Source organism: Schistocerca nitens, chromosome 1, assembly GCF_023898315.1.
Source record: "Schistocerca nitens isolate TAMUIC-IGC-003100 chromosome 1, iqSchNite1.1, whole genome shotgun sequence".
NCBI lineage: Eukaryota > Metazoa > Arthropoda > Insecta > Orthoptera > Acrididae > Schistocerca > Schistocerca nitens.
The window spans coordinates 1,013,540,691-1,013,563,016 of record NC_064614.1 but is presented as its reverse complement, the minus strand read 5'-3'; the positions used below and the strand labels follow the sequence as shown (position 1 = coordinate 1,013,563,016).

The following is a 22,326-nucleotide window of genomic DNA, read 5'->3' as shown; positions in this document are numbered from 1 at the left end:
ACCAACAAGTATTTAAGAAGAACTTAAAAGAATTTCTGAATGTCAACTTCTTCTACTCCATAGAGGAATTTTTAGATATAAATTAAGAAAAAAAGAAAAACATATTAAAAAATAAAAAAATAAAGAAAAACAAAAAAACACAAAAAATAGAGTTGTTATATTAACTTAAGTATGTTGTTAAATTAACCTAATTATGTCATGTATTGGAAAATTCGACTCGTTCCACATCATTACGAAATATCGTATTCATGATCCATGGAACTAGTATTAATCTAATCTAATCTAATCATATCTTTGTCTGAAAGAACTGCACCTCGCAAACTCCAGAACAATTCCCATATGGTAATTCTTCCAGGAGACAAGGGTAATACCACAGTTTAGCTGCTGAGAAATGTCTACATAGAGGAAGTGTATAACGTACATGAGAACACAACATATCATAAGACTGACAGGGAGCCCACTGCGTGTGTTCAAAGAAAAACTGCTTCACTTCTGAACTCAGGCTCTCTGCCCAAGGAAGATATCAACAGATTGAAAGGACGCAGCTCTGTTTCTCCAAGATTATATGGCCTTTCCAGTATCCAAAAAGTAATATGGAAACAAAGAAGTGGTTCAGAAGAAGATGGAAGTTAACCACACTTGGGGCAGATGCTAAAAGCATTGACGTTTAAATCAATAGTGAGATGTAAATGTCCCTTCTTATTGGTTGACTAAATATTTAGCTTTGTTGTTGAGACCTTTTGCAGGTAAAAGTGAACATTATATCCATAAGTCAGCAGGTTTTATTAGTGGATTAAACACTTTGAAACATAACAGCTTTGATTTATTGGCCTACTTCCACATTGTTTCCATGTTCACTAAAGCACCCATTGTTATTCTCTGTCATTGATTAACAGCTAGTTTGAAGTAGATGTAATGGCATTAGTAAAGCATGTGTTAACCTTCACTTACTTTTCATTTAATAACCAGTATTATGAACAGATTTATGGTGTTACCATGGACAGTCATTTCTCACCCATGGTAACTAATTTATTTATGGAGGATTTTGAAGAAAAAGCACTCAGGTCTGCATTTTTAAAACTGACAGTGTTCTCACAGGTGCCACTCCATGGGGACTGAGGGGGCCCGAGAGACCTCTCAAAAATTCGTTTGGGGGGGGGGGGTTTCCCGCCCCCACCCAGTAATTTAAGAATATTATTACTTATATTATGCTTTGTAAAGCCACAAAGTTTTGTTGGAATTTTTTATTTTCCTTGTTTGACGATAGTTGCCTTTTAAAATAGATTCAGTAATGAGTTAAAACAAATAATTATCACGACAGTAAGCAGCTTAACTGAAAAGGAGTGGTGTGAATCATGATAGTGTTACGGGTGCTGCAGGCATACTTAGAATTTGTCCCAGTGGGCAAAAGACCCTCCCTGCTGTCTCAGTCATTCAGTGTGGATAGTTTCGTTCAGTGCATGCTGCAGAAGTGTTTAGTGTTCCGGCTTTAGTGTCTAGTGGGCTATTTTGTATAACTATATTTTATTTCTTTACATTAGTCTCTTAGTTTATTGTGAATTAAGTAAGCAATGGATAAATTTGTTACCAAAAAGGCAGGCTTAGAAGTTGATGGCACTGCAAGTCAACCTCCAACAATTATGTCGTCTGCAGGCGAGAACCGTTCACAGCCAAAACCTGGACAATCCGGTAAGGAAAGATCATTTCAGAAGTCTTGGTTGATCAAATATACATGGCTAGAATACGAAGCATTTACTGAAAAAGCTCTTTGCCAAACCTGCAAAGAGGCAGATGCTGAAATTCTATTACAATTATCTTCAAAAAAAGAAGATGCGTTTACTTCCATAGGGTTTTCTAACAGGAAAATACATTTACGCATAAAGAAGGTGTACTGAAACTAAATTCTATCACTAACTGAAGTGTGGCCTCCCAATTGAATGAACAGTTAGTGATACGAAGAAAGGCCATTTAGCTATTGAAACAGTTTTTACTACTGTACAATTTCTATGTCAACAAGAGCTAGCAATTAGAGGGCATGAAGATGTAAACTTCAATTTTTGCAATTGTTGGAACATCAAAAGAATGACATACCTGAGTTTAAAGATTCATTAGTTGGTTAGGGTGTTCAGGGTTTAAGTGGACATCCCACGATATTCAAAACAAGATCATTGATCTACTAGGAAAGTCTGTGTTGAGAAAGGTATTGGCTTCAATCAAGAAGACTGAACATTTTTTATTATGGTTAGCGAAACAAGTGATTCTTTCATTCACGAACAAGTGTCATTTTGTATTTGTGCTGTCGATGATTCCTTAATCATCAACAAAGACTGTATTGGCTTATACAAGCCCCCCCCCCCCCCTCCCCCCCACCAACACTGAATCACAAACTCTGTTTAGTATTTAAAAAGACATTTTTGCTTGTCTTGATTTGTCAATGGATAACTTAAAGAGGACAGTGGTATGATGATGGTGCCTCAGATATGAGAGGTAAGTTCAAAGGACTAAAAAAGTTAATTTTGGATATACAACCAAAAGCACATTATGTGTACTGCACTGCTCGCAGTTTAGACTTAGCAGTTGTAGACAATCTCCACCATCTTAAGTCTATGAGGAATATTATGGCTTTAGCCAAGGACTTAATAAACACCATAAGGGAATCCAACAAAAGGATGGTACTTTTCAGAAGCATATGCTGTGAGAACGCCAACAGCCAAGCTGGTCTACGGCCCCTTTGCCTGACTCTTATTTACTATGTGAGCTTTTAGTATCTTGAGAATATTGAAAAACTTTGAAGAACTTCTAGAGCTTTTTGAAACATTTTCTGCAGAGGACAAAACAGAGGCGGGTTACAAATGTGCAGGCTACCTTGAGTCAATGTTAAAATTCAAAATTTATTTCTTTTTACGTCTTTATTGCCATGCAGTGAACCCAGTGGAGGATGTCAATGAAAAAATTCAGTGCCCTCATCTAAGTGTTGCTGATCTGGAAAAAATATACGAGGGCATGATTTGTATGTTGAATGAAAGGCGTGATCTGAACACTTTTGGAAATTATTTTTAAAAGAAAAAACTTCACAAGTTGATGATCCTTTGCTTCCCCAGAATTGAAGTATACCAAAGAAGTATGAAAACAACAAAACCAGCTCACCACACACTTTCAAAACTCCAAAGGAATACTACAAAGCTATTTACATTGTAGTTTGTGCAGTCTTGCTTTACTGAGTGGTTTGCTTCAACTAGACTCACACAGGTCATTGCAGTTTGCTTTTAGTAAAAAGAGGTGAAAGAAATTTAGAAAAATCAACTAAGTTTTTCAAAAATTACCTAGACGTTGAGAGACCTAGACATTGAGACACTTGAGTATGTTAGCCGATAGTGCTAATAATAAACAACTGGTCATAAAAAACATGTGTGATGTAAGAAAGTACATTACACAAAAGCCTGCAGTTGGAGAATTGTTATGTGAAATAGTGAAGTGCATTAAGCTTCTCCAAGTAGTTCCAATCACAACACCAACAGCAGAACAGTCATTTAGTGCCCTTAGATGTCAGAAGTCATATCTCCGATCAACAATTTCATATTCAGTAATCCAGTCAGATGGTCGACATTTGCACCTTTCTAAAGACACTGTAGCCCTAATAATGGCATTTAGAGCAATAGTAAAAATCTTTAAACAAATAGAGAATGAAATACATACATAATGTTAAATTTTCGGTTTTGAAATATTAGTACTAGTTTAGTACTGTATTACTATAGTACTGTATTAGTTATTTTCAAATACTTAAATTTTTTCGGGTGTAAGACCCAATTAAAACGTGCTATTTACACACTTTCTGACTGAACATATTAGGCGTACTGTATTAACTTTATTAATTGTATTAAAGCACCGAGCGAAGTGGCGTAGTGGTTAGCACACCGGACTCGCATTCGGGAGGACGACGGTTCAATCCCGCATCTGGCCATCCTGATATAGGTTTTCCGTGATTTCCCTAAATCGCTCCAGGCAAATGCCGGGATGGTTCCTTTGAAAGGGCACGGCCGACTTCCTTCCCCGTCCTCCCCTAATCTGATGAGACCGATGACCTTGCTGTTTGGTCTCTTCCCCCAAACAATCCAATCCAATCCAACTGTATTAAAGCATTAACTTGTTTTTATTTAAATGAACTCTGACCCTTATTCAAAGTTAGCTTAAATTAGCTATTTCACTTATTAATGAAAGTGCTATTACTGTGCGACAGCAATATTTTATGTTTTATTCCTTTAATGATAGTTCAGGATTTATTTACATATAATTTCAGTCTTTTCAGATCTATATATTCACTGCTCTGTAATAGTCATAAGCATCATTATTACTGTAAATTAAATTAGCTTTTTATGAAAATACTGTGCGTGTTTATGTTTTGTTTCTTTTTTCAAATGTGTCGGGCTTGTCGAGTTTCCCAGAGTATCGAGTTATCAAGTGTCCAGTTTTCGGGGTTCTACTGTTGATTATATGACTCTAAAATGCTTTAAAAACTCACTCTTTTTTTTTCATCTAAAATTTAGATTATTTTCTGGGGAAGACCAGCAGTATGAGCTCCCCCAATATTTTTTTTTTTTATTAGCCCCCCCCCCCTCCGAGTGTTCTGGAGATATATCAAAGACACATTCATAGTTTGACCCCATGGCAGGGACAAATTGAGTCAGTTTTGTGAACATCTAAAACTTGAAAAAAAATCTCATTATCTAAAACTCCATTCATAAAAATATAAAAATTTACCATGGAACAGGTCATTTCTTGACCTGCACAAACTGCCATTGTTTGTGGATTGTACTATAGTGATTGAGAACATGCAACTGTGCACACTTCGTATTATTATATGTGCTGTGGTGATTAAATTAGCACAGACATACACTGTGATCAAAAGTATCTGGACATCTGGCTGAAAATTATGTACAAGTTCATGGCGCCCTCCATCGGTAATTCTGGAATTCAATATGGTGTTGGCCCACCCTTAGCCTTGATGACAGCGTCCAGTCTCACAGACATATGTTCAATCAGGTGCTGGAAGGTTTCTTGGGGAATGGCAGCCCATTCTTCATGGAGTGCTGCACTGAGAAGAAGTATCGATGTTGGTCATTGAGGCTTGGCATGAAGTCGGCATTCCAAAACATCCCAAAGGTGTTCTATAGGATTCAGGTTAGAACTCTGTGCAGGCCAGTCCATTACAGGGATGTTATTGTCGTGCAACCACTCTGCCACAGGCCATGCATTGTGAACAGGGGCTTGATCGTGTTGAAAGATGCAATCACCATCCCCGAATTGATCTTCAACTGTGGGAAGCAAGAAGGTGCTTAAAACATCGATGTAGGCCTGTGCTGTGATAGTGTCATGCAAAACAACAATGGGTGCAAGCCCCTTCCATGAAAAACACCATAACACCAGTCTCCTAATTTTACAGTTGGCACTACACATGCTGGCAGGTGGTGCTCACCGGGCATTCACCATACCCACATCCTGCCATCAATCGCCATATTGTGTACCATGATTCGTCATTCCACACAACATTTTTCCACTGTTTAATCATCCAATGTTCACACTCGTTTGGTATTTACCGGCGTGATGTGTGACTTATGAGCAGCCGCTTGACCATGAAATCCAAGTTTTCTCACCTCCCACCTAACTGTCATAGTACTTGCAGTGGATCCTGATGCAGTTTGGAATTCCTGTATGATGTTGTGGATAGATGTCTGCCTATTACACATTATGACCCTCTTCAACTGTCGGCGGTCTCTGTCAGTCAACACACGAGATCAGCTTGTATGCTTTAGTGCTGCACGTGTCCCTTTGTGTTTCCACTTCACTATCACATGGGAAACAGTGGACCTAGGTATGTTTAGGAGTGTGAAAGTCTCGCGTACAGACTTACAACACAAGTGATACCCAATCATCCGACCACGTTCGAAGTCCGTGATTTACGCGGAGCGCCCTGTTCTGCTCTCTCGCAATGTCTAATGTCTACTGAGGCCGTAGATATGGAGTACCTGGCAGTAGGTGGCAGCAAAATGCACCCAATATGAAAAACGTATGTTTTTGGGGGTGTGCTGTGAAGGTGTCTCGCTTTGGCTTCACAGTGTTTTGGATGACAGAGAGGAGGTGATGCTGTCTACAATATCAACATTCAAGAAAACAATATAAACGTTTTAATTGTGAAATGTATCTTGATTTGATGTACACTCTGAAGTAATGTAATAACATTCACTCCAGATATTTTGCTCTAGTTAATGTGAGATCTATTCACCCAGCTTTGTAATTGTTTATTGAGCAACAAAATACAGAAGAGTTCTTCAAAAGACAGTTACATCATTTCACAGTGAGTTGACATAGTTGTGAGCTCTTTTACAGCCCTTGACCCTCTGCAGACAGTGAAGAAGTCCACATTGTGTAATTAGTGGAGATGCCTAGTAGGTCCAGAGCTTCAATAAAATGCAATAAGGTGACCAAAGATAAAAGTTGAGCATGTGGGTGACAGATCGTCATGAAAGGGAAATTCTATTACAGCCACCATCAGAATTTTTCATATTTTTTTTTATTTCACTTCAAAGCCTGCTACAGCCCATCAAATTTGCAGTGGCTGAACAATGTGTTTCCACTGGCTATTCCATAGATCATGGGAATGTTAAGATAGTGGCCACAGCATCAACCTACTGAAATTCAGTGGTCATGGAAGCTGTGGAAGTAGACTTAGCAGACAACCTGCTTATCTGAAACGAAGGTTTCCAGCTCCACGTATGAAAACTCCTCATTTTATGTCTACTCTCACAGGCAATACAGGCACTGTGGATTTGTTGACTCTGTGCTTGCTTTGTCTTATTCTTAGAGATGTAAAAAAAGAAAAAGTTTCATCTGTGACTGATGCTCTTGTTACCAACAGTGGTATTTTTAATGTGTGCGCATTTAATCCAGTGTAAAGCACTTTAAAGCAGCTCATCTTGAGAATGGCTGAAAGGTTGTCAGCCGAATTATCAGTACAGGAGTTAAGAATATTAGAATTTGAAGCCATGTTGACTATTTTTCGATTGTGATTGTCTGAATAAATATGTAAAGGTTTTTTTTTATAAATTACTGCTAAACTACGTTTGTGACTGGTAGCGTAATTTATAAAAAAAAAAAAAAAAAAAAAAAAAAAAAACCTTTACATAGTTAAGAATATCCCAGATGGCCTCCCAAAAAAGTTGGATCATCTAAAAAAAAATGGGATTGACAGACAGTGCAAAGCAGGAATTGCTAAATAAGAAAATGCAAATCTGTAGAAGTATGTATTACTATGGGACAGATAGGTGCCATTTATTTAAAATAAAAGAAACTGTTGGAGAAAAAAGACTGTGAATATCAAGAGCCCAAATGGCAACCCACTACAAAGCAAAGAATGGAAGGCTCAAAGATAGAATGAATATATAGAGTGGCTATACAAAGAAAATTAACTGTAAGGCAATATTATGGAAAGAGAACAGGAAGTAGATGAAACTGAGATGGGAGATGACATGATGAAAGAAGAATGTGACAGTTGGAATGAGGCATGAGGAGTAAATGCCATTCGCTCAGAATTATTGAGATACTTGGATGAACATATCATGCTAAAACTGGTGAGGGCCAATATGCTGCCAATATGGTTGCACTATCAGTCGGAGGATGGCATTCACATATCGTACAGCTGTTAGGCGCATTCAGTGATCACCAGCAGCGTACCTCGGCCCCACATAATGCCACTCCAAAACAGCAGGGAACCTCTACCTCTCTGCACTCGCTGGACAGTGTATCTAAGGTGTTCAGCCTAAATGGGTTGCCTCCAAACACATCTGCAATGGTTGTCTGGCTGAAGCCATAAGCGACACTCATCGGTGAAGAGAATGTGATGCCAATCCTGAGTAGTCCATTCAGCATGTTGTTGGGCCCATCTGTACTGCACTGATTGGTGTCAAAGTTGGACCTCGCCACGGATGTCGCGAGTGAAGTTGCACATCATGCAGCCAATTGTGCACAGTTTGAGTCATAATACATTGTCCTGTGGCTGCACGAAAAACATTATTCAACATGGTGGCGTTGCTGTCAGGGTCCCTCCAATCCATAATCCGTAGGTAGCGGTCATCCACTGCAATAGTAGCCTTTGGGTGGCCTGAGCGAGGCATCGACAGTTCCTGTCTCTCTGTATCTCCTCTATGTCCGAACAACGTCGCTTTGTCTCACTCTGAGATGCCTGGACACTTCCTTGGTGAGAGCCCTTCTTGGGACAAAGTAACAATGCAGATGTGATCAAACTGCGGCATTGACCATCTAGGCATGGTTGAACTACAGACAACACGAGCCTCGTACCTCCTGATCGGATATCAGATCCCCTCCGTCTAATAGGCGCTGCTCATGTATGGTTGTTTACATCTTTGGGCGGATTTAGTGACATCTCTGAACAGTAAAAGGGACTGTGTCTGTGATACAATATCCACAGTCAACGTCTTTGTGTAGGAGTTCTAGGAACCTGGGTGATGCAAAACTTTTTTTCATGTGTTTATATTACTGTATATATGTTAATTTATTTTTTCAAATTCAAGAAATAATAAGATCAAATATTTCAGTAAAGTAACTTAACTCTACCACACTATGAATGCCTGGGAAGACGATGTCCAAGCAGTATTCACAAAAGCATTCACTTTGTAGCACGTGTTTTAAAGGAAGATATACAGAATAATACAAATTGGCACATCTGTGACAGTAAAAAAAATTACATTTCTCATTTTTTCCCACTAGTGTGGTAGTGTGAAGTGCTGTAAGTGTTGGTGGGATATGTCACTATGCTTGATTGCGCCAATGTAGTGTTCTGAAACCAGTAACGCAATAAATTAGGCCAACTCTTTTTTTTATTGGAAGTCTCAAGTATCTTGATGATGAGAACTCTTAACACAAATATACAAAACTTCCAATAATACAGTCTCTGCCTGAGGCTAAGTCCAGATAGCAATATAATATTTGACTGTGCTGGTTACAATTACATATCAGTCACTGTTACAACATATTTCATACGGCATTCAAATTAACAAATGAGGACCAAAGAACTACTTCTCAGGATCTTGTGATACCATTCCAGGATTTGTTTCTTTGATGACTCTCCCTGTCACAAGTTGGTGAATGTGGATGAATACAGGAGAGTCAAGTGATTGGCTGCTGTTATCAGAGTTAGCAAGCTTCTTGCGGGCTGCTTTCCTGACTGGATGATGTCATCATAATCCTGGATTGGTGCCTATGGGAGGTGTGGCAAAAGTAGTTTATCCGCCAAAGGTGACCTCTGCTGAGCATTCATCGGATTGGCATGGATCACTGCATTGGAGGCATGGCCAGCAACTTGGAACACAGCAATGTGGAAAGGGATGTATTCGGCAGGAGTAACTGGAGTATCCAACACCCCTCTCCCATACAGGAGGGTGGGCCTAAGCCTCGTCTTCGTTGGCCGCAACTTATAGTTGTGAACAGTATTTATCTGTGTAATGGTCTCCCTGCTGATGCCACAGGAATCTGCTCTTGGCAGCATCAGTCATGTGAAGGCATCAGTGATGGTAGGTCATCATTATGTAATCCCTCCCTTCCAGCATGCAAAAAGAAGTATGTGGAACCTGCAATCAGAAAAGAGGTACAGGACTGGCAAGCAGACATAACTGGTACCGCATTCAGAGCATGGTGACAGGAGGTCAGTGTGTCTTGTTGTAATGTCCCAGCAAAGTCCCCTCGCTTTTTGGCCATGGCCCCGATGGTGAGCTGCTGTTTCCCATACCGGAAGTCAGTAAGTCCTGCTGTGTCCTGGTGGTGATCTGCGGACTGGGACAGGAGAGTTTGCATCGGGCACCCGTGCAGGTTTTCTACTCCTGATAGATTGTGGTGGAAGGAACTTTTGTAAGCAGAGAGAAAGATGAGGAGGACTTTCTCATAATTTAAGTTAATCGCTAGATGTTTCATCTGAGTTTTGAAAGTGTGGATGATGCAGGTGGTGGCTCTAAGCCACCATGTGGATATGCCAAATGCTGAGAGTCGGATTCTGATGCGGCTATTACAGATTTGTTAAGCTATAGCTGGTGAGTGTATTTTGGTCTTCAATGCATTGTGCTTTTATGGTGCATATACTTTGTCCTATGCATATTTTACTACACTCATATGGAATGTTGTGTATACCTGCTTTTCCTGACACCCTTCACGAATACCAGGGGATCTAGCAAATAAGGATCTGGACATCATGCCTATGACTGTTTTAGGAGGGTGGGACTTTATGATGTGGTGGGCGACAGAGGAGCATTCCCCTTGTAACTCTTTATCACCCAGGAGTGGAGTAACTGCATTACATTCTCTGCTGGAGTTTCGACTACATCTTGTTGTGTCCTGAAGTGAGAATTGTCATGCCCACTATCCTTGCCACCCCTCTCACAGTGGTATTCCACTGTCCACCTAACCTGCACAATATACGCGTCCATCCCTACGCAACCCCTGCTTCCAACCCCTTACCTCATGGCTCACACCCCTATAATAGACATAGATGCAATACATGTCCCATACATCCTCCCACCATCACCACCACCACCTATTCCAGTCTGGTCACAAACATCGAAGGCTGGGCTACCTCTGAAATCAGTCATGTGATCTACAAACTAAACTGCAATCACTGTGCTGCATTCTATGTGGGGATGACAACCAACAAGCTGTCTGTCTGCATGAATGGCCACCGACAAACTGTGGCCAAGAAACAAGTGAACCACCCTTTTGCTGAGCACGCTGCCAAACATGACTTCCTTTATTTCAATGACTGCTTCACAGCCTGTGCCATATGGATACTTCCCACCAACACCAGCTTTTCTGAATTGCACATGTGGGAACTTTCTCTGCAGTACATCCTACGTTCCCATAACCCTCCTGGTCTCAGTCTTCGTTAGTTACTGTCCTCACCCATCCAGCCCCTTCCCTGTTCCCATTCCAGCACTACACAGCCATCTTTCCACCATCACACTAGTCTTTTTACTTCTCTCCTTTTCTGTTACTTTCTCCCCTGCCCACCATCTAACCTGCAGTACTTCACTGCCCGCTACCCCCACTGTACTATACTTCCTCCTCCCCACCCAGCCTCCTCCTTACCCCCACCCTGTCGCCACTCCCATCATGCACTGGTGCTGCTGCTCGCAGTGTGGTTTCAGTTGCTTGAGATTGTGGTTGTGTGTGTGAGTTGCGCATGCCCGTGTGTGTGTGTGTGTGTGTGTGTGTGTGTGTGTGTGTGTCATCTATTGTTGATGAAGGCCTTACTGAAAGCTTTATTTGTTATAGTCTTTTTGTTGTATTTATCTGTGACTCAGCATCTCCGCAATATGGTGATTAGCAACTTTCCTTTTCATAGTATTGTTACGTCATTCTAGTGTTGTACAACCACTACAAAATAAACATCAATTTATTATAACTCTCAAATACCGCAATGAGAACTCTGAACACAAGTATATAATACTTCCAGTAGCACAATATCTGCCTTAGGCTAAATCCATGTAGACTGTGCTGTTTATAATAACAAGTCTGTCACTACTGTAATAGACTGCAATATGGACCATCCGAATTATCTACAATGATCAAAGAATTGCTGGTCACAACTCCATGATACAGTTCCAGGATTTTGACTCTGTGATGAGATGCTGCTGAGATTCTCTCTACAGGTCTCAGTTGCAGGTTATAATACCGTGTGGATGAATACAACGGAGTCACATGATTGGCCACCATTATTGGAGATAGGGAGCCCGTCACGTATTTGCTTTCCTGATCGAATGATGTCGTCGTAGTCTCAGAGTGGTCCATGCAGCAGTTGGGCAAAAGTAACTCCTCCACCAGGGGTGACCTCTGTTGAGCGTGTGTCAGACTGCCACTTGCTCAATGCATTGCAGACATGGCCAGCAACACAGAACACAGCAGTGTGGGAAGGGAAGTATATGGCAGGGGTAGCTGGAGTATCCATGGTATGGCCGCATTTGTTGTCTGGAATGGGTATGGCTGGATTTTTTGTCTGAAATGATGCCCCAACATTTTAGCTATCAACTTCCCTTCTTATTGTTTTTCCATGGTAGATATGTATTATGGAATCTTTCTCTATGTCAGTCCAATCCTCCACTGAAACTCTCTGGGAAGAAGCCAGTGTGAGAGCCTTTCGAAGACATGTTGCTGCCAAAATCTTGATAAGTGTTGATCATTTAAGTCGCTGTTTCCTTGTACCAGGTGCATTCAGAAAGGTCGAATGACCAATAGAGAAACAAAAGCTTCAGAAATATTTAATGGAATATTTATATATATTCATTGGCTACTTCTCAACAAATTCACCACCATTTATCATAACAGTGTGTCATCATTGTATACCCATGTCATAGGAGCCTGCCACCAATGTCCAGAGTCACGAAAGTCACTGCAGTGTGTACCTCAGAATCATTGTGGAAATGTTTTCCTGCCAGAAAACTCTTCATGGGACGAAAGGGGTGAAAGTCACTTGAGATGAGGTCAGCTGTGGGACAGATGATTGAAAATGCAACCAACACCACACAAAATATGTTGAATCAGTTTGAATGCTCCCATTCAAACTGATTCAACATATTTTGTGTGGTGTTGCCTGTATTGCGTCCCGCATTGTCGTGCACAAATATAATGTCTCTTGTCAACATCCCTTGTCTTTGCTCTTTATTGCCCTCCTTAGATTTGTCAATGGCTGACAATACCAATCGGCGGTCACAGTTTCCCTTCATGGTAGAAACTCATCAGGGCACCGCATTGATCCCAGAAGACAGTGCCCATGATTTTTTGACAGAGGCTGTCTGCTTAACTTCGGTCTTCATAGGTGTAACTCTGTGCTGCCAGTGCACAGATAGTTGTTTTATTTCTGGTGTGACATATTACATCCCTGTTTCATCCCCAGTGACAACATGGTAGAGAAACTCATCACCTTTCTCTGCATACTGCTGTAGGAATTTCGGTGCTGCAGTCAGACATTTGATTTTGTATTCATCTCTCTTTTGCCATGGCACCCATCTTGCACATACTTCATGAAAACCAAGTTGCTGGGAGACGATGTTCTGCAACAGCAAGCAAGACATCTCTGGGAACTGACTAGAGAGGTCTGAAATTGGATCTACCAGTCCTGAAATGTTGCTTGTCAAACACTTTCCATTAGTTCTGGTGTTGACAGGGACAGTTGGCCACTATGGTCTTTATCATGAACATTGGTTCGTTTGTCAGTGAATTACCTGTTCTAGCATCTGATATCATGTGCATACATTTAGCACAGCTGGAAATGTATCACTGCTGGAGATTGCTTCTGAACATGCAAAAATTGAATAACTGCAGGAACCTCGCAGTTGGCAGGAGACAATATCACACCAGCCATTTCATCATAACATTATGCAGTAATCACAGCCATCACAAGAATGAAGCTGCATCGCATATTCCGACATACCTCCTCTGCACTCCTGCGATTGCATGTTCCTGTCCGACTGCTTGTGCTATCCCTGAATATGATCAGAACTTACTTTCTGGATGCATCTCATAATTTGCAGCTCTCTTCCTCCTCCTCCTCCTCCTCCATCATCATCATCATCATCATCATCCAAAAAAGGTTTCTGATACTTTGTTGAAACATTGGCATGCTTGTGCTTCTACAAGAGTCAAGCATGTTTCGTAATTTTGGTCCAGCTGAAGTTCACAGACCTAAGGGCCCATAAAAATACACCTTTCATTTTTGCAGCTGATAGACTAGTAAATTTTTCAGCAAGATATGCAAATTCTCTGCAGGTTTGATCCATCACTTTTACAAATTGTGTAATTGAAGCAAGTTTGTTGTGAAGAAGTGGAAGAAGGATATCTAAATGAGCTACCAGACTTCGGTATTTTTGCATCCACTTTCCAGTTTCATTCAGACCGGTTTCTCTTTTATGTAGTTGGATTTTCTATTACAGTATCTTAGTTGCACAAGAAATCGACAGTGACTGAAATGGATGGCAATAAAAGTAGTCATGTTGCTTGCCCAAAAACAATTTGAGAATTTTTCCACAATTTTGTAACCTTCTTTAACCATACTGGCATATGCAATTGGGGCAGAGCACTTTATTTCCATTGTGGAGCAAAACATTATTGAGACCTACTTTTGATGGATCAGTAAAATGTCTCCTCTCCATGAATTGTATTTGAAGTTGATGGCTTTCATTAAGCCAGCAATGTCAGAGCGCCCTCTCTTGCGAAGTAGGAAAAAAAATATGTCTCTAAATTTGTTGGTGTTAGTACTTTGGTGGAATAAATTATATTCATGTAACTTCAAACCAAGCAGTTCTACCTTATGTTTACTCAGTCTTGCATACATACTAAATAATTTAAATCTAGCTGTGTTAATAAGTGTGGCATTGAACTCTACCTTTATTGCCATCCATTTCACAGTCGCTGTCGATTTCTGCATTTATTTGCCTTGAAGGAACTGGAAGACTTTCAGAGTGCGGCTCTGGGTCTCATGCAGAAAGTAGGTCTGGGTAAATAGTGTGGTTCTTTGATTTCTTTTTCTTAAATACCCAAATATTCTTCACACAAAAATAAAAGTCTGAGATGTGGTGTTTTGATTCTCTCCTTGCCGTAAGTCCAGCAAGTAACATATACTTTTTTTTTCTTTCCACTGTTTAATTAATCTACAATAGCAAGTTGCGCAACACACATGTGGTGCCATTCTTTATGCTGGTCTCCAACATCCATTACGAAATCATGTTTTTAAGTCTTTCTACGAAGTGTGAAATCTCTTTCTATTTCTTGCAGATGGAATATCCTACAAATGTAACAAAATTGTCATGAGTATATTGACAATGGTTCCAACAAGGCATTTTCTAAAAAAAATACTAAATACAGAAATTAATATTGCCAGCTATTATTTACAAAATTTTGCTCTATTTTGCTTCTGTAAATAATGGCTTTCGTATTATATGAATGTTCAAATTAGTGGACAACTATCCATGATAGTGAAATTCTGATTTCAGATGTGAATTTATCATTAAAAATTTATGCAGAATCATACACTTTTGTCCCACTTTTAGAACACTTGTAGAACAGTGATATGACAGACCACAAGAACAGTGCAATAATTGTAATTCCGAAGAAGTGTGTGTTTCATTTTGGAATTAGAGGGCAGTAGTGGATTTGAATGGTGACCAATCCTCCGCTTTAGCTGACGGTGAGGTACTGTGGGTATATATTATAAAAGTTATGAATTGTTAAGACTCTAGCATTTTAGGTTGCAGATTTTTGTGTTCTGCAGAGTGGCTGACATATCGATGTCTAGTTTAGTAATGTGTCATAGTGTTAGTTACTTCTCCATCACTTAGTGATTCAAGTCTTTATTTTTGTGTGTGTTTGGGGGGGGGGGCATGCCAAGAGTTCAGCCTTCAAAATTCAGTAGTTTCTAGTGGACATTTTTAGTATTGGCTCTAAAGACTGAGGTATTGATTATACCCCCATCTAGTTCACAGCAAATGTTTACAATCTTCTTCTTAGAACCACTAATACTTTGCACTTAAAACAAATAGAAATGACTTACAGGTACCTGAATCAGAGATTAGCGTGCATGTACATCCAGATGGTTAATAAACTGAAATGGCATCAGGACATGGAAAAAAAGTCAACTAAAAAACTTATTTCTGCCTGCTCTGCACTTATTTTCTAACACTGTATTGTGGACATTCTTTGATTCAGGCTCAGGCTGAAATCAAAAATTTATGACAGAAAATGAAAATTCCTCAGCTATGGGATTCAGTAATGAAGTAAAAGAGTACCTCATTTAGCCATTCTTTCTTCAGTTTATTAGAATATTTGGATTCAGATAGATCAATTCCATGTTACTCTAATGTTGTATTAAACAGATTTTACCTTTGCCAGTGCGTACATAGCTGATAATGGTCTATGTAAAGGAGATGAAAATAGCAACATGACAATACACACATCCAAAAAAGTTTTCCATCATGTCAGTTCTGAGAGCTTTGCAACCTGTACAGGAGATTGGAATACAGATCAACATAAACATCATTTACGCCCATCTTATTGCTCATGATAACCACACATTGCATGTTATACCACCATACAGCGAGACCTTCAGACGTGGTGGTCCAGAATGCTGTACACACCGATGCCTCTAATACCCAGTAGCACGTCCTCTTGCATTGATGCATGCCTGTATTCATTGTGGCATACTATCCACAAGTTTATCAAGGCACTGTTGGTCCAGATTGTCCCATTCCTCAACGGCGATTTGGTGTAGATCCCTCAGAGGAGTTGATGGGTCACGTTGTCCATAAACAGCCCTTTTCAATCTATCCCAGGCAAATTCAATAGGGTTCATGTTTGGAGAACATGCTGAACACTAGTCGAGCAATGTCATTATCCTGAAGGAAGTCATTCACAAGATGTGCACAACGGGTGTGTGACTTTTCATCGATGAATACGAATGCCTTGCCAGTATGCTGCCAATATGGTTGCAGTATCGGTCTGAGGGTGGCATTCACGCATCATACAGCCGATATGGTGCCTTCGATGACCACCAGTGGCATACATTGACCCCACATAATGCCAGCCGAAAACAGCAGGGAACCTCCACCTTGCTGCACTCGCTGGACAGTGTGTCTAGGGCGTTCAGCCTGAACGGGTTGCCTCCAAACACGTCTCCGACGATTGTCTGGTTTGAAGGCATACGCGACACTCATCACTGAAGAGAAAATGATGCCAATCCTGAGCGGTCCATTTGGCATGTTGTTGGGCTTGTCTGTATCTTGCAGCATGGTGTCATGGTTGCAAAGATGGACCTTGCCATGGACGTTGGGACTGAAGTTGCGCATCATGAAACCTATTGCGCACAGTTTGAGTCATAACATAACATCCTGTGGTTGCACGAAAAGCATTATTCAATATGGTGGCATTGCTGTCAGGGTTCCTCCAAGCCATAGGTAGCACTCATCCACTGCAGTAGAAGCCCTTGTCAGCCTATGAGGTATGTCATCGACAGCTCCTGTCTCTCTGTATCTCCTCTATGTCCGAACATCGCTTTGGTTCATTCCGAGACTTCTGGATGCTTTTCTAATTGAGAGCCCTTCCTGGCACAAGGTAACAATTCAGATGCGAATGAACTGCGGTATTGACTGTCTAGGCATGGTTCAACCACAGACTACACGAGCCGTGTACCTCCTTCCTGGCGGAATGACTGGAACTGATCGGCTGTCAGACCCCGTCTGTCTAATAGGTGCTGCTCATGCATGGTTGTTTACATCTTTGGGTGGGTTTAGTGACATCTCCGAACAGTCAAAGGGACTGTGTCTGCGATAGAATACCACAGTCAACATCTGCCTTCAGGAGTTGAACCGGGTTGACGCAAAACTTTTTTTTGATGTTTGTATAAGAGAAGGAGCAATCACTTTTCCAAAGTAGCTGTTGCTACCCTAATATACATATTTAATCAAGAAGTAATTCCCATAATTAGCAGTGTTAATAGATTACCACTTGTCAAAATTTATTTGTAGTATACTCCACAGAGATAGTGAACAGTGTTTTTACCAGTTTATGTATGACTTGACTCGTTTCACATCCCTGAAGGCTCTCCTCCAAGATAGTATTTACAGAATGTGGCAAATGAATGAATCTGCAAGGCACCCTGCTCGTTATTCAGTCACAACAAAAGTTGGCTTGTTAGTTGATACTAAGGGCTAGAGAAAAACTGTAATTATGAGTTTTACAGGCTCTAGTTCAGATGTATGTAATAGACACTCTTTAAACCCACCTCCAATAGTGGTAGAAACTGTTCAGGTACTTAGCACTGTGACCTACACACACACACACACGCGCGCGCACGCACACGTGCGCTAATTTTACTTAAGTGCTCAATTTATTTTTATTGGGAAATATGGTCCATTCATGTCTCATTTCTAACGTCATTCATTCATTTCTAGTTATATGAGCAAATTTTATGAAATTGTTGTTTCATTGTATCAACAAGCATGTGACATAAATTTGCTTTACAGCCTTACATGTAAGTTATATGGAGGACTCAATTGTTAAAAGGACACCAGTCATTACTGAAGCAACCATTTGCAAAACTTTGGATCAACATAAGGCAAGTATACAGTACAGCTGCTATTTCTTCCTATTTGACATATCTGATATTATGACATGGGATACTTCAGTGTTATGTCTTGGTTATCAGTTTTCAAAGCACATTGTTTTCCTATAAATACAGGATGATTCAAAAAGAATACCACAACATTAAAAATGTGTATTTAATGAAAGAAACATAATATAACCTTCTGTTATACATCATTACAAAGAGTATTTAAAAAGGCTTTTTTTTTCCACTCAAAAACAAGTTCAGAGCTGTTCAATATGGCCCCCTCCAGACACACGAGCAATATCAACCCGATACTCCAACTCGTTCCACACTCTCTGTAGCATATCAGGCGTAACAGTTTGGATAGCTGCTGTTATTTCTCGTTTCAAATCATAAATGGTGGCTGGGAGAGGTGGCCGAAACACCATATCCTTAACATACCCCCATAAGAAAAAATCGCAGGGGGTAAGATCAGGGCTTCTTGGAGGCCAGTGATGAAGCGCTCTGTCACGGGCTGCCTGGCGGCCGATCCATCGCCTCGGGTAGTTGACGTTCAGGTAGTTACGGACAGATAAGTGCCAATGTGGTGGCGCTCCATCCTGCTGAAATATGAATTGTTGTGCTTCTTGTTTGAGCTGAGGGAACAGCCAATTCTCTAACATCTCCAGATACCGTACTCAATAACACAAAAAGCTTTCTGTTGAGCGGTCGCCATCTTAGCATCAACTGACGCTGACGCCTAGTCAACAGCGCCTCAAGCGAACAAATGTACAACTAAATGAAACTTTATAGCTCCCTTAATTCGCCGACAGATAGTGCTTAGCTCTGCCTTTTGTCGTTGCAGAGTTTTAAATTCCTAAAGTTGTGGTATTCTTTTTGAATCACCCTGTATTTCACTTGAAGTAGTGTGCTATAGAGTACTGTAAGTGGTTGTCTTTTGTTTATCATACATTCTACATCACGCCTTTAAGTTAAAGGATGTGCCCAACACAGGGAGGGGAGATCTTTCAAGTTGTCTAAAAACCACTCTTTCTTTTACAACTTCTTAGGAAACTTGTAAATTTGTCAGATTGCGAGGAATCATAGTGTGCTAGCAACATATAATTCAACTTGTAACGTGAGAGAGTGGCCATTTATTGTGTGTTTCAATAGTGAAACAGCATAATTTGTAGTAATGTTATATCATCAAGTTTTGTGCTATACGTGGGTCATCTGCGAATGCCACCTTTGAAAAGTTGAAACGAGCCTCTAGGGAACATTCCTTATCAAGATCACAAGTTTTATTTGCACACATCATTTTTGGAAGGCCGAAAACATGTTGAAGAAGAATCTCATTCAGGAAGACCTTCAACTTAAGAATCCAACAAAAATGTCAAATGCATGTGTGCATTTGTGAGATTGTTCCTCCAGAACTAACAGTTTTACAAAGATGTCCTTTGAAAGACTCTGGAAAAGGGTGAATCAAGTGAGACCGAACATTTCAGACAAGTGGATGCTTCATTCATGGAATTTTTTATCTGAAAAGGCATTTGTGCGTTCCACCCCCCCCCCTCCTTCCTTTCCTAATTGACCTGATTTGAGTCCTTGTGAATTTTTTCTTTTCTTGAAATTTAAAAAAAGGTCTTAAAAGGATGTCATTTCAGGACTTTGGAGAACATTCAAAAGAATGTCATCAACAAAGGAAGTAGGTTACAGTACGCTTGTTCACCCACTGCTTGAATACTGCTCAGCAGTGTGGGATCCGTACCAGATAGGGTTGATAGAAGAGATAGAGAAGATCCAACGGAGAGCAGCGCACTTCGTTACAGGATCATTTAGTAATCGCGAAATCATTACGGAGATGATAGATAAACTCCAGTGGAAGACTCTGCAGGAGAGACGCTCAGTAGCTCGGTACGGGCTTTTGTTGAAGTTTCAAGAACATACCTTCACCAAAGAGTCAAGCAGTATATTGCTCCCTCCTACGTATATCTCGTGAAGAGACCATGAGGATAAAATGGGAGAGATTAGAGCCCACACAGAGGCATACTGACAATCCTTTCCACGAACAATACGAGACTGAAATAGAATGGGGAACCAATAGAGATACTCAAGGTACCCTCCGCCACACACCACCAGGTGGCTTGCGGAGTATGGATGTAGATGTAGATGTAGAACGTTGAAGCCTGTCAGCACTGCTGCCAAGACTGGGAACATTCTGCCAGTATATTGCTGCCAAAGGGAACTAACTTTGAATGGAAAATAGTGTTGTCTCAAAACAAATAACCACTTTGGAAAAATATATCTAAAAACAAAGATGATGTGACTTGCCGAACGAAAGTGCTGGCAGGTCGATAGACACGCTAACATACACATGAAATTTAAGCTTTCGCAACAAACGGTTGCTTCATCAGGAAAGAGGGAAAGACGAAAGAATGTGGGTTTTAAGGGAGAGGGTAAGGAGTCATTCCAATCCCGGGAGTGGAAAGACTTACCTTATGGGGAAAAAAGGACAGGTATACATTCGCGCACACACACACATATCCATCCGCACATACACAGACACAAGCAGACATTTCAAAACATGATAGATAAACTCCAGTGGAAGACTCTGCAGGAGAGACGCTCAGTAGCTTGGTACCGGCTTTTGTTGAAGTTTCGAGAACATACCTTCACCGAAGAGTCAAGCAGTATATTGCTCCCTCCTACGTATATCTCGCGAAGAGACCATGAGGATAAAATCGGAGAGATTAGAGCCCACACAGAGGCATACTGACAATCCTTCTTTCCGCGAACAATACGAGGAGGAGGGAAATGTCTGCTTGTGTCTGTGTATGTGTGGATGGATATGTGTATGTGTGCTAGTGTATACCTGTCCTTTTTTCCCCCTAAGGTAAGTCTTTCCGCTCCCGGGATTGGAATGACTCCTTACCCTCTCTCTTAAAACGCATATCCTTTCGTCTTTCCCTCTCCTTCCCTCTTTCCTGATGAAGCAACCATGTGTTGCGAAAGCTTGAATTTCGTGTGTATGTTTGTGTTTGTTTGTGTGTCTATCGACCTGCCAGCACTTTCGTTCGGTAAGTCACATCATCTTTGTTTTTAGATATATTTTTCTCATGTGGAATGTTTCCCTTTATTATATTCAAATAACCACTTTGGTAGATAAAAAAATCAGTGTCATTACTTTTCTCACGCATCTTGTATAATGCAGCTGTACAAATTTTCTTCTTTGTAATTATGACATGAACTATTATAAGGTACAGACAGTCCTGAATCCTCGCTTTCAAGGGTGAAAGTCTGCAGCCACTCCATTTGAAAAATTATAACTTTATTGCTTTTAGGTGTAGAAGATTCTAATTAATATCATCATCTACTATGCAAAAATTTGATAATCACTTAGACTACCAATTACAAGAACTATTTACATGCTTCAATTGGATGTGCTGGGAATGTGTGAAAGTCTGAAGTGATACATAATCTGTTCTTTTCTGATCACCGTGTGACACAGAGATAGAGAAGTCAAATGTCAGGGATTACAGACTGGCTTTATTTTCCTGCATAGTTAACATAAAAAAAGAAGGGAAACAAAGTGAAAAATTTTGAAACAAGCAGTTATTGTATAGATCTGAACCTAGAGACATGTGCTTGTGAAATGTTACTGCAGAATACTTACCTTGTACTCGTAACAATCTGCAGATCCCCTCTAGGAAACTTTCAGCTATGAAGTCTAGATGCGTTATTGAGCGACCTGTCAGACAAGAAGAAACTGTTTGTAGTTTATGGAGATTTCAGTGCAGATTTATTTAAAGATTATGACAGGAAAAATGAACTGTAATCTTTATTTGGCTATTTAAATCCGATTTCAGTAACAAATTTTCTAACTCTTTTACAGCAAGATAGCAGGACACTAACTGATAAAATTTTTATACACAGTCTTCTGGCTGAAATAGTGTGTACACAGTTGTTATGGACCATCTTATGATGATGCAGACATAATGGAAAGAAGGAATTCAACACTTACAGTTCTGAGGCATGTTCATACAAAGCAATGAGGCTTTTTAATGAGGCAAAGATACAGTGTTTCAAGAATAAATTAAAAGATGTTGCATGGGATAAAATTGAGCAGTGGAAAGTTCATGTTGGAATAACAACAATATGGAAATGATAGTTTGCTACTCCCCATGTAGATGTGTTAA

At 40.3% G+C, this 22,326-nt stretch overlaps 1 protein-coding gene across 1 annotated transcript in view; it reads left to right on the top strand.

Moving 5' to 3' along the window:
- Nucleotides 1-22,326, top strand: part of LOC126220775 (trichohyalin-like) — a 141,499-nt gene that overhangs the window by 109,572 nt on the left and 9,601 nt on the right. Inside the window, exon 6 of the mRNA XM_049942155.1 lies at nucleotides 18,069-18,160. Within this exon, the coding sequence (XP_049798112.1) occupies nucleotides 18,069-18,160 (92 nt within the window). The remainder of the gene's footprint in view (nucleotides 1-18,068; nucleotides 18,161-22,326) is intronic.